Source organism: Bufo bufo, chromosome 10, assembly GCF_905171765.1.
Source record: "Bufo bufo chromosome 10, aBufBuf1.1, whole genome shotgun sequence".
NCBI lineage: Eukaryota > Metazoa > Chordata > Amphibia > Anura > Bufonidae > Bufo > Bufo bufo.
Window position 1 is genome coordinate 71,831,667 of NC_053398.1, and position 12,619 is coordinate 71,844,285.

The window sequence follows — 12,619 nt, forward strand, 5'->3', positions numbered from 1 at the left end:
TCCATCATCCGTCTCTTCCTTGGCTGACTCCTCCTTTTCCACTGCTACCGCCTCTTCCGCTGCACCCCCCAAGCTCCCCAGAACCTATTCAACGTGTCAGGTGAGACGTTGCCATGCTGCACTGTAGCTGTTGTGCATGGAAGCCAAGAGCCACACCGGTCCTGTACTTATTTCAGCTCTGCGGTCACAGGCCGATCAGTGGCTAACCCCGCTCAATTTGACAGTTGGTAAAGTGGAGTGAGACAACAGTGCCAATCTGCTGAGCGCGCTGAAACAGGGCAAAATGGCACACAAGCCGTACATGGCACATGTCCTGAACTTACTCGTGCAGCGATTCATTGCCAAATACCCCAGGACGTCTTGCGGCAGGCCAGGAAAATCTCTGGCCATTTTAGAAGATCTTATATGGCCATGGCTCGCCTTGCTGACGTTCAGCGGTGACACCATTTGCCCGTCAGACGTCTGATTTGTGACTGCCTGACGTCTGATTTGTGACTCCAACTTATATATGCTTGATAGGCTGCTCCAGTAGAAACGTTAATGTCTACCTGTACGAACTCTGCGGCAGGACAGGTTCTAAAGAGCTTGTTTTTTTTTCACCGCACCAGTGGCTGCTCATGCGAGACGCATGCAGACTTCTGCGGCCATTTGATGAAATCACCAAACTGGTCAGTCTCAGCCAGGGCCACATCAGTGACATCATACCTTACGCCTTCTTAATGGAGCGTGCATTGCATCGTGTCATTGATCAAGCCATCGAGGAGCAGGAGCTGGAAGATGAGGAAGTCGCAATGCTGAATGAATTCCCGGAGGGGGGCTACTCCATCTGAGACAAGTCAGCAGGAGACTGAAGAGGAGTCAGAGGAGGCTGGGGGGAGGAGCAAGAAGAGCAGGCTTTAAACTTTTTGGGTATCCCTGGTGTTGTCAGTGGCTGGGGGGAGGAGACCGAGAACGACATTCTCCTGGGCGATGAGCATGAGCCAGGGCGCTCCAGCGCTTCCAATTTAGTGCAAATGGGGGCCTTCATGCTCCAGTGTTTGAAGAGGGACCCCGTATAAAAAGCATAAAGGTCAAGGACCTGTACTGGGTGGCAACATACTTAGACCGCCGGTACAAACACAAAATGGCAAACATGTTACCAGCATCACTGAGGGCTGTCAGAATGCAGCATTTCCAGGCCTTGCGGTGAGAGATGCTGCATTCTGCTGTTGCGGGCACTGGCAGAGGAATTTCCACCCAAAGCGAAACATGTGCGGGTACCAATCCTACCGCGCCTGCAAAAAGAGGGCAGTTTGAAGATATGTTGGTCACTTAGGATGTGAGATAATTCTTGCAGCCAACCCATCGACAGCTGCCCTCCGGATCCAGCCTCAGGGAACCCCTAGACCGACTGGTGTCCGACTACATCGGGTTAACGGCCAATGTGGATGCTCTGAGAAGCGAGGAACCCCTTGACTACTGGGTGTGCAGGCTTAACCTGTGGCCAGAGCTGGCACAATTTGCCATGGAACTCTTAGCTTGCCCCTCGTCCAAAAGGACGTTCAGCGCAGCAGGGGGGTCATTACCGATAAGCGCACTCGCCTAGCTCATGACAGTGTGGACTACCTCACATTTTGAAAAATGAATGAGGCATGGATCTCGGAGTAATTCAACACCTGTGATGACCACGTGTAATTGAATTTCCTCATGCCAGCCCACACATATCCGCCACCACCCAGAACAAAGGACTTAAAAGGACTTTTATGTCAATAAAAGGACTTTTATGTCAGGTGAATGCCTAATTTTTGGGGCCTGTACTGGCCGACAGTTACATTTTTATCCTGTGACCGCCTAATGTACCTCCAGCCACAGAATCCAAAGTTCTTTGCTGTCAGGTGAATTCCTATTGCCTAATTTTTGGGGCCTGTAACTGACCGACAGTTACATATTTATCCTGTGACCGCCTAATGTACCTCCAGCCACAGAATCCAAAGTTCTTTGCTGTCAGGTGAATGCCTATTTGCTAATTTTTGGGGCCTGTACTGGCCGACAGTTACGTATTTATCCTGTGACCGCCTAATGTACCTCCAGCCACAGAATCCAAAATTCTTTGCTGTCAGGTGAATACCTATTGCCTAATTTTTGAGGCATGTACTGGCCAACAGTTACATTTTTTATCTCTAGCTTTCACGACCCTTGACTAGGTCGTGACTCTGTGTCTGCACGTGCGGTTGCCTTTGGCAACGTGGTTTGCATGTGAGGCACTTTTTCTTTGATGTGGTGTTTCCCCATTTTGGTATGCACGGGGTTAAGGTGTGTCTGCTAGGTGTGGTGGGTGTGACCTCAGGCCTCCTTATATGTTGGTGTGGTGGAGCGAGAGGTCAGTTTGATTTTGTTGTCAGTCTGTGTAGGAGCTCTGCTCCCTGGCTGAATGTCTTGGTCTGTGTGAGCCACCCTTATTTATTATATTGTTTCCCTTGCTTTGTCTGTGTGTCCCCTCCGGTGTGTTTCTGTTTTCCCTCCCCAGCTGGTGTACGTTGTTATGGTGTGGGCCTTGTTTGGAGGTTTGTTTTGTGGTGTGTTTGCTCCGGAAGGGGCTTGCTTTCCCGGAGGCGTTTAAGCAAAATGCAAGACTGTGTGCTTCCTAGCCTGGTGCCTCCCTGCATCTGTTAGCCGCAGGGAGGTCTGGGTTGTCGTCTGTGCCGTCCTTTCATCTCGGCTGCGGCAGGTAAGGGTTTATAGCATTTGTTGAGTTGCTGTGCTATTTACCTGCCGTACTGTTTTCTCCTAAAGTCTTGCACCCTGCCAGCTACTGGGCCTCTGGAGACACCATTCATCCGTGGTGTTGGATGAATGGGTGGTCTCTGCCCTGTCTTCAGTCTTAGGGCATAGCAGGGATAACTAGGGTCCTAGGTTGGTGAGCATGAGCCCCCTTACCTTCTGAGGCGGCTCATGCACTAGGAGTCTAGGGAGATTTCAGGGTTGCTTTAGGTGGTGACCTGCTCCCTGTTCCCTGCTATCTGGCGTAACTGCCACTGACATTGTATAGTGGGGGTTTCCCCTACTCCCCGCCGTGACACTAGCCACATAATCACACCCCTGTCTCACTCCTCTGCCTCTCATTATGGTAGCGTATGAACCGCATTCACCATAAGGACCTTCTAATGTCACAGGGTCATGTGACTGTGCCCCCCACCCCACACTGTGCCCCCTTATACCCTGCATTGTGCACTCTTACCAAACCCTGTGCAGTGCCCCTAGTCATTCCCTTTACTGTGCCCTCTTGTACCCTTTTATCTGGTCACGGTATGGCAGTGTTATCCGGTCACTGTACAGAGGTGTTATACGGTCAATGTATGGCGGTGGTATCCAATAACTGGATGGCCATAACTGTATCCCTTTCCCTGCCAACGCCATCCTTTTCTAAACCTGGAATGAGCGGGAAAAATATGCAGATTGCGGTGCTAAGGACCTTTGCACCACAATCTGTGTCAGAAATGCGCCTAACATAGACGTATTTCTATATAATAAATTACCAAATAATTGTATTATTATTCAGGGGTAGGGCTAATATCTTTATATTATATAGATTCTAGTGTATTATACTTTTCCCTGTATTTCCCAGTAGAAAATGATCCTTGGGAAACAGTCCTCATGCCTGACCACCAGGACCAGGTAGCGCTCTGCCAGTACATGGCGGTCTCACCTCTCCGCCACGCTGCTCCGCTGTGTACTGGTGCTTATTCTGACACTAGGGCTGGCTTCACATTCTATTTTGCCATCTATTTAATGCATACTAAAAATGTCTGCATTAACAGATGCCTCAGACTGATGCCGTACAGTGGCGTCCGTTCACCATACGTTCCATGGTAGAAAAAAAAATTACGTTAACGTATACATTTTTTTAATGGACTCTGCAGGATACAACGTTAAGTCCTGCACATTTTTATACATCAAACCGACAGGAAATAAAAAATTTCTAAGCTCCAGCAGGGCAAATTTTTGAGAGTTTCCCTTTAACCTCCTCAGGACCGCCGTACGCAGGATTGCGTCTTTGCGGCGGTCCTGTTGTTCTGGGTGGACGCGCCGGTGCGTCCTCTCGCGAGACGCGAGATTTCGTGCATTGCCGGCCCGCGCATGCGCATCGCGGGCCGGCAAAAGTTAAAGAAGTATTTCGTCACCAGCCTGCCAGCAACGATCATTGGCTGGCAGGCTGGCGATTTTCAAAAAATCAAATCAGAAGCCAGATTACAGATCATATTAGTAAATATGATCTGTTATATGGCTTCTCTGCTTCTCTGCTGGTCCTTTTCGTCGGTTGGATCCAGCAGAGAAGCAGAGATCACTGTGAGTACCCACCAACACTACACCTTAGCCCCTGATCACCTTCCATCACCCCCATCATCCTAATTAACCCCTTGATCGCCCCCTGTCAATCACTTAGTGAAAGACAAAAAGTGATCAGTGTAAACTGTCACTTTTTTTTTCCACTAGTATTGGCTGTTAGGTTTTAGGGATAGTTTAGGCCCCTTGGTTAGGTAGTTAGCGTCAGTTAGCGCCCAGCCCACCGCACCGCAGTCACTTTTATTCGCTGTTTAGCGTATCGCTAATCAGCATTTGTACTTTTATAGTATCTGTAAGTGATCAAAACTGATCACGGTCAGATCTATAATTGTTTAGTGTCACTTTAGTTCGCCCTCCACTCAAAACGCAGTGTTTGCCCGATCAGGCCTGATCGGTCGCCCACACGTGCGTTCACCCACGCCCGCCCCACCGCAGTGACAAAAAAAAATTTGTTTTTTGATCACTGCACATTCACTTTACACGCACTGCGGCGATAAAAAAAATCAGTTTTGATATTTTTTATCAACCGCAGCGGCCTCCGGTACTTCGCTAGCCTCCCCTTTGTAAGACAGGCTTGCTTTTTTTCTTGGGTAGTCTCAGGGAATACCCCTAAATTTAGTAGTCCAAAATGTCAAACAGGGGGTATTCTTCTGAAGAGGCCTACAGGATTCTGACCCAGTCGGATGAGGAGTGGGAACCCTCATCTGACGAATCTAGCGGGTCAGAATATGAACCTGTGGAAAGCAGTGGCTCTCTGACCCAAAGTTCGGACGAGGAGGTGGAGGTCCCTGGCAGCACCAGGCGTACCCGGCCCCGTGTCGCTAGACCACAGGTTATGCAGGATCCGCTTCAAGAGCAGCAGAGTGGGGCTGTCGCTGCCGGATCACGTGGTGAGGCATACACCAGCAGCGCAGCCCTTCCTGGACCTAGTACCAGCACTGCCGTACAACATGGTGACGTGGCGAGCACCAGAAGGGCAGTTGAAGCTGGTACGGTGGCACGTGCACTAGTTACCCCGTCGCAGCCACCGTGCAGACAGGCCCGTAGAGCCCCTAGAATCCCTGAGGTGCTGGCAAACCCTGATTGGCAGTCACCAACTTCAGCCGCACCTGTAGTTCCCCCTTTCACCGCCCAGTCTGGAGTTCGGGTTGAGACGGCTCAAATCGGTTCGGCCCTGGGATTTTTTGAGCTGTTCTTGACTGCGGAGCTCTTGGACTTAGTCGTGGCAGAGACAAACCGGTATGCCACACAATTTATATCCGCCAACCCGGGAAGCTCTTATGCCCAGTCTTTCCGGTGGAAACCAGTCCAAGTTTCCGAACTTAAAATTTTTCTGGGCCTTCTCCTCAACATGGGTCTGACTAAAAAGCATGAATTGCGGTCATATTGGTCCACGCACCCGATTCATCACATGCCCATGTTCTCTGCTGCTATGTCCAGGACACGATTTGAGACCATCCTGCGTTTCCTGCACTTTAGCGACAACACCACCTCCCGTCCCAGAGGCCACCCAGCTTTTGACCGGCTCCACAAAATTCGGCCCCTCATAGACCATTTCAACCAGAAATTTGCAGATTTGTATACCCCCGAGCAAAACATCTGCGTAGACGAGTCCCTAATACATTTTACCGGGCGCCTTGGCTTCAAACAATACATCCCAAGCAAGCGTGCCCGGTATGGGGTCAAATTGTATAAGCTCTGTGAAAGGGCCACAGGCTATACCCACAAATTTCGGATCTATGAGGGAAAAGATCAGACCCTGGAGCCGGTCGGTTGCCCTGACTACCTGGGGAGCAGTGGGAAGACAGTCTGGGACTTGGTGTCACCCTTATTCGGCAAGGGGTACCATCTTTATGTGGACAATTTTTACACAAGTGTGGCCCTCTTTAGGCATTTGTTTCTAGAACGGATTTGCGCCTGTGGCACCGCGCGAACTAGTCGCGTGGGCTTCCCCCAACGGCTTGTAACCACCCGTCTTGCAAGGGGGGAGAGGGCTGCCTTGTGTAACGAAGAACTGCTCGCGGTGAAATGGAGAGACAAGCGTGACGTTTACATGCTCTCCTCCATTCACGCAGACACGACAATCCAAATTGAAAGGGCAACCCGTGTCATTGAAAAGCCCCTCTCAGTCCACGACTATAATGCGCTCATGGGAGGGGTGGACTTCAATGACCAGATGTTGGCTCCCTATTTAGTTTCCCGCAGAACCAGACGCTGGTATAAGAAGGTGTCTGTATATTTAATTCAATTGGCTGCCTATAATAGTTTTGTTCTCTACAGTAAGGCTGGGAGAACAGGATCCTTCCTCAAATTCCAGGAAGAGATCATCGAGAACCTCATTTATCCGGGAGGTTCCGTGGCCCCATCCACCAGTGTAGTTAGCCGCCTACACGAGCGACATTTCCCCAGTGTCGTTGCTGGTACCTCAACCCAACCGCCACCCCGAAAAAAATGTCGTGTCTGTAGCAGGAGTGGAATAAGGCGTGACACCCGCTATTTCTGTCCTGACTGTCCGGACCACCCTGCCCTATGCTATGGTGAGTGTTTCCGGAAGTACCACACACAGGTACACCTAGCATAGGGATCACATCTCACCAGGACAGGCACACAGGGCTATTAGGGCCCTTTTTCTCACAGCTGCTGCAAACCTCTCCTTTCACCTGGGATAAAGTGCATAACGTACTTCGCCACATCTTTGGGCGATTTGCGCTTTGCACATTGTCCCATGGGGAAGGAGAGGTTTGCTCTATAAAGGTAAAAAAAAACTAAACAAAAAAAAAAATACCGGTAAGTAAAAAAGTTAAACGTTCAGTTAAAAAAGTTTAAAAAAAGTTTCTATGTTCTGTTCAACAGTTAATAAAGTTATTGCGTTGCGGCCTGGTTTTTTCTTTTTTGTTTTGTTTTTTTTACCTTCCAGGTGGACCAACCGATCGACCAGCTGCAGCACTGATGTTCATTCGGACAGAAGCATTGCGCTGCTGTCAGATTACACGCAAGTCGGTGTATGCGGCGCTGCAAGACGAGATTTCTCCTCTGCAGTAAAAGATATGTTTGCCGAGGCATATGAGCTGAGGAGGTGGCGGTGTTCATATACTTTGGCAAACACTTTGTATATATATAAAAAAAAAAATCCCGGCAATGATTTATTCATCCACATCGATTGATGTGAATGGAGAAATCTGGTTTGCCAGGGCATACGAGCTGAAGTGGGTATGGATGTTGGGCGGAGCTCCTATGTCCTGGCAGACGCCTTTCCCCTCCTTTTTCTTTTTTTGGCAGAGATTTTTTCATCCACATTGATCGATGCGAATGAAGAAATCTGTGCCGTTCATTTTTTTCTTTCAGCCCAGAGGCTGAACGGAAAAAAAAAATCTCATTACCCGTATGCTCAATATAAGGAGAATAGCAGAAACTCCTAATGCTGGGCATACATGTAATGATTGCGGAGACCCTCAAATGCCAGGGCAGTACAAACACCCCACAAATAACACCATTTTGGAAAGAAGACACCCCAAGGTATTCGCTGAGGGGCATATTGAGTCCATGAAAGATTGAAATTTTTGTCCCAAGTTAGCGGAAAGGGAGACTTTGTGAGAACAAAATCCAAATCCGCTAACTTGTGCCAAAATTTTTTTTTTTCAATGAACTCGCCATGCCCCTCATTGAATACCTTGGGGTGTCTTCTTTCCAAAATGGGGTCACATGTGGGGTATTTATACTGCCCTGGCATTTTAGGGGCCCCAAAGCGCGAGAAGAAGTCTGGTATCCAAATGTCTAAAAATGCCCTCCTAAAAGGAATTTGGGCCCCTTTGCCCACCTAGGCTGCAAAAAAGTGTCACACATGTGGTATCTCCGTATTCAGCAGAAGTTGGGGAATATGTTTTGGGGTGTCATTTTACATATACCCATGCTGGGTGAGATAAATATCTTGGTCAAATGCCAACTTTGTATAAAAAAAATGGGAAAAGTTGTCTTTTGCCAAGATATTTCTCTCACCCAGCATGGGTATATGTAAAATGACACCCCAAAACACATTCCTTACCTTCTCCTGAGTACGGAGATACCAGATGTGTGACACTTTTTTGCAGCCTAGCTGGGCAAAGGGGCCCACATTCCAAAGAGCACCTTTCAGATTTCACAGGTCATTTACCTACTTACCAGACATTAGGGCCCCTGGAAAATGCCAGGGCAGTATAACTGCCCCACAAGTGACCCCATTTTGGAAAGAAGACACCCCAAGGTATTCCGTGAGGGGCATGGCAAGTTCCTAGAATTTTTTATTTTTTGTCACAAGTTAGTGGACAATGATGATTTTTTTTTTTTTTTCATACAAAGTCTCCTATTCCACTAACTTGTGACCAAAAAATTTTTTTTCCATGAACTCACTATGCCCATCAGCGAATACCTTGGGGTCTCTTCTTTCCAAAATGGGGTCACTTGTGGGGTAGTTATACTGCCCTGGCATTCTAGGGGCCCAAATGTGTGGTAAGGAGTTTGAAATCAAATTCAGTAAAAAATGACCTGTGAAATCCGAAAGGTGCTCTTTGGAATATGGGCCCCTTTGCCCACCTAGGCTGCAAAAAAGTGTCACACATCTGGTATCTCCGTACTCAGGAGAAGGTGGGGAATGTGTTTTGGGGTGTCATTTTATATATACCCATGCTGGGTGAGAGAAATATCTTGGCAAAAGACAACTTTTCCCATTTTTTTATACAAAGTTGTCATTTGACCAAGATATTTATCTCACCCAGCATGGGTATATGTAAAAAGACACCCCAAAACACATTCCTCAACTTCTCCTGAGTACGGCAATACCACATGTGTGACACTTTTTTGCAGCCTAGGTGGGCAAAGGGGCCCATATTCCAAAGAGCACCTTTCGGATTTCACTCGTCATTTTTTACAGAATTTGATTTCAAACTCCTTACCACACATTTGGGCCCCTAGAATGCCAGGGCAGTATAACTACCCCACAAGTGACCCCATTTTGGAAAGAAGAGACCCCAAGGTATTCGCTGATGGGCATAGTGAGTTCATGGAAGTTTTTATTTTTTGTCACAAGTTAGTGGAATATGAGACTTTGTATGAAAAAAAAAAAAAAAAAAAAAAATCATCATTTTCCACTAACTTGTGACAAAAAATAAAAAATTCTAGGAACTCGCCATGCCCCTCACGGAATAGCTTGGGGTGTCTTCTTTCCAAAATGGGGTCACTTGTGGGGTAGTTATACTGCCCTGGCATTCTAGGGGCCCAAATGTGTGGTAAGGAGTTTGAAATCAAATTCTGTAAAAAATGACGAGTGAAATCCGAAAGGTGCTCTTTGGAATATGGGCCCCTTTGCCCACCTAGGCTGCAAAAAAGTGTCACACATCTGGTATCTCCGTACTCAGGAGAAGGTGGGGAATGTGTTTTGGGGTGTCATTTTACATATACCCATGCTGGGTGAGAGAAATATCTTGGCAAAAGACAACTTTTCCCATTTTTTTATACAAAGTTGTCATTTGACCAAGATATTTATCTCACCCAGCATGGGTATATGTAAAAAGACACCCCAAAACACATTCCTCAACTTCTCCTGAGTACGGGGATACCAGATGTGTGACACTTTTTTGCAGCCTAGGTGGGCAAAGGGGCCCATATTCCAAAGAGCACCTTTCGGATTTCACTCGTCATTTTTTACAGAATTTGATTTCAAACTCGTTACCACACATTTGGGCCCCTAGAATGCCAGGGCAGTATAACTACCCCACAAGTGACCCCATTTTGGAAAGAAGAGACCCCAAGGTATTCGCTGATGGGCATAGTGAGTTCATGGAAGTTTTTATTTTTTGTCACAAGTTAGTGGAATATGAGACTTTGTATGAAAAAAAAAAAAAAAAAAAAATCATCATTTTCCACTAACTTGTGACAAAAAATAAAAAATTCTAGGAACTCGCCATGCCCCTCACGGAATAGCTTGGGGTGTCTTCTTTCCAAAATGGGGTCACTTGTGGGGTAGTTATACTGCCCTGGCATTCTAGGGGCCCAAATGTGTGGTAAGGAGTTAGAAATCAAATTCTGTAAAAAATGATGAGTGAAATCCGAAAGGTGCTCTTTGGAATATGGGCCCCTTTGCCCACCTAGGCTGCAAAAAAGTGTCACACATCTGGTATCTCCGTACTCAGGAGAAGGTGGGGAATGAGTTTTGGGGTGTCATTTTATATATACCCATGCTGGGTGAGAGAAATATCTTGGCAAAAGACAACTTTTCCCATTTTTTTATACAAAGTTGTCATTTGACCAAGATATTTATCTCACCCAGCATGGGTATATGTAAAAAGACACCCCAAAACACATTCCTCAACTTCTCCTGAGTACGGGGATACCAGATGTGTGACACTTTTTTTGCAGCCTAGGTGGGCAAAGGGGCCCATATTCCAAAGAGCACCTTTCGGATTTCACAGGTCATTTTTTACTGAATTTGATTTCAAACTCCTTACCACACATTTGGGCCCCTAGAATGCCAGGGCAGTATAACTACCCCACAAGTGACCCCATTTTGGAAAGAAGAGACCCCAAGGTATTCGCTGATGGGCATAGTGAGTTCATAGAACTTTTTATTTTTTGTCACAAGTTAGTGGAATATGAGACTTTGTAAGAAAAAAAAAAAAAAAAAAAAATCATCATTTTCCGCTAACTTGTGACAAAAAATAAAAAGTTCTATGAACTCACTATGCCCATCAGCGAATACCTTAGGGTGTGTACTTTCAGAAATGGGGTCATTTGTGGGGTGTTTGTACTGTCTGGGCATTGTAGAACCTCAGGAAACATGACAGGTGCTCAGAAAGTCAGAGCTGCTTCAAAAAGCGGAAATTCACATTTTTGTACCATAGTTTGTAAACGCTATAACTTTTACCCAAACCATTTTTTTTTTACCCAAACATTTTTTTTTTATCAAAGACATGTAGAACTATAAATTTAGAGCAAAATTTCTATATGGATGTCGTTTTTTTTGCAAAATTTTACAACTGAAAGTGAAAAATGTCATTTTTTTGCAAAAAAATCGTTAAATTTCGATTAATAACAAAAAAAGTAAAAATGTCAGCAGCAATGAAATACCACCAAATGAAAGCTCTATTAGTGAGAAGAAAAGGAGGTAAAATTCATTTGGGTGGTAAGTTGCATGACCGAGCAATAAACGGTGAAAGTAGTGTAGGTCAGAAGTGTAAAAAGTGGCCTGGTCTTTCAGGGTGTTTAAGCACTGGGGGCTGAGGTGGTTAAGACACATACAAATGGCCGAAAACGCGCGGTTCATGAAGATTTGATCGCGAACGCGTTTTTCCGTTTGCGGATCGTCCCGGCCGATGTTCGTCCATCACTAGTTAGGCAGTGTGATGGGTTCTGCTGTCCATACATACATGCTACACATACAACATCACAAGTTCACAGCAATACTTAGTGCACCAATCAGTAATGTGTAGTCAGACCTGATAAAATGTGAAGTTGCACAAATTGCGCAAAAATAGGCGCATCATTAATTGCCGATTTGCGCAATCGCGAAAATATTGGAGCACTGTATCTGAATATAAAGCTATTGTAATGTTCTGCCGTGCCAACCATTTTCTCCAGTCTCAGGAAACTTTTAGCAGCCTGAAAATGTAGCAACAGTGACCCACGCCTGTAATGCGCGTGCATTACGTAAATATTACATTGCCGATTTACGCAATCAAGAAAATAATCGCAAATTCTTGAATTTACTAATTTATGACGAATATTCGCCCAAATAATCGCGAAATATCGTGAATTTGAATATTGCCCTTGCCGCTCATCACTACTCCCTACACAGAAATGACTGCTTCCAGGAAATATCAAACTGCAGTAAAATTATAAAAGGAACTTACAGAATTCTTTTATATCAAGAGCCTCCACAGCATGAAGTCCAGTAAGGTGGGTGATGCGGCCTTGAATCCTTGTCCTTTGGAAACCATTTGTCTTATCCACTCTTTCTATCATCTGCTGTTGTCGGTCAATCCAGTAAAGATGATCTCCCAGGACGGAAAGTCCCATGGGTTGAAGAATGTTTGAATCTTCCAAGGTAATTCGATTTGCTCCTAAAATAATAATAATGATGATGATAAAGTTTAACCCCTTCAGGACAATTTTTAACCTTCCTGACCGTGCCGATTCTGAGATTTTTTTGGTGACATATCATACTTCATATTAGTGATAAACTAGTCAATATTTTTTTACCTTTATTTGTGGAAAGATTTGCTATTTTCTAAATTTGAATTTCTCTGCTTTTAAGATGGATAGTGAT

The 12,619-nt window shown here is 45.9% G+C and overlaps 1 protein-coding gene across 1 annotated transcript in view; it reads right to left on the reverse strand.

Moving 5' to 3' along the window:
- LRP5 (LDL receptor related protein 5) overlaps positions 1-12,619 on the reverse strand; it is a 1,269,095-nt gene that overhangs the window by 100,366 nt on the left and 1,156,110 nt on the right. Inside the window, exon 16 of the mRNA XM_040409022.1 lies at positions 12,204-12,413. Coding sequence (XP_040264956.1) covers positions 12,204-12,413 — 210 coding nt within the window. The remainder of the gene's footprint in view (positions 1-12,203; positions 12,414-12,619) is intronic.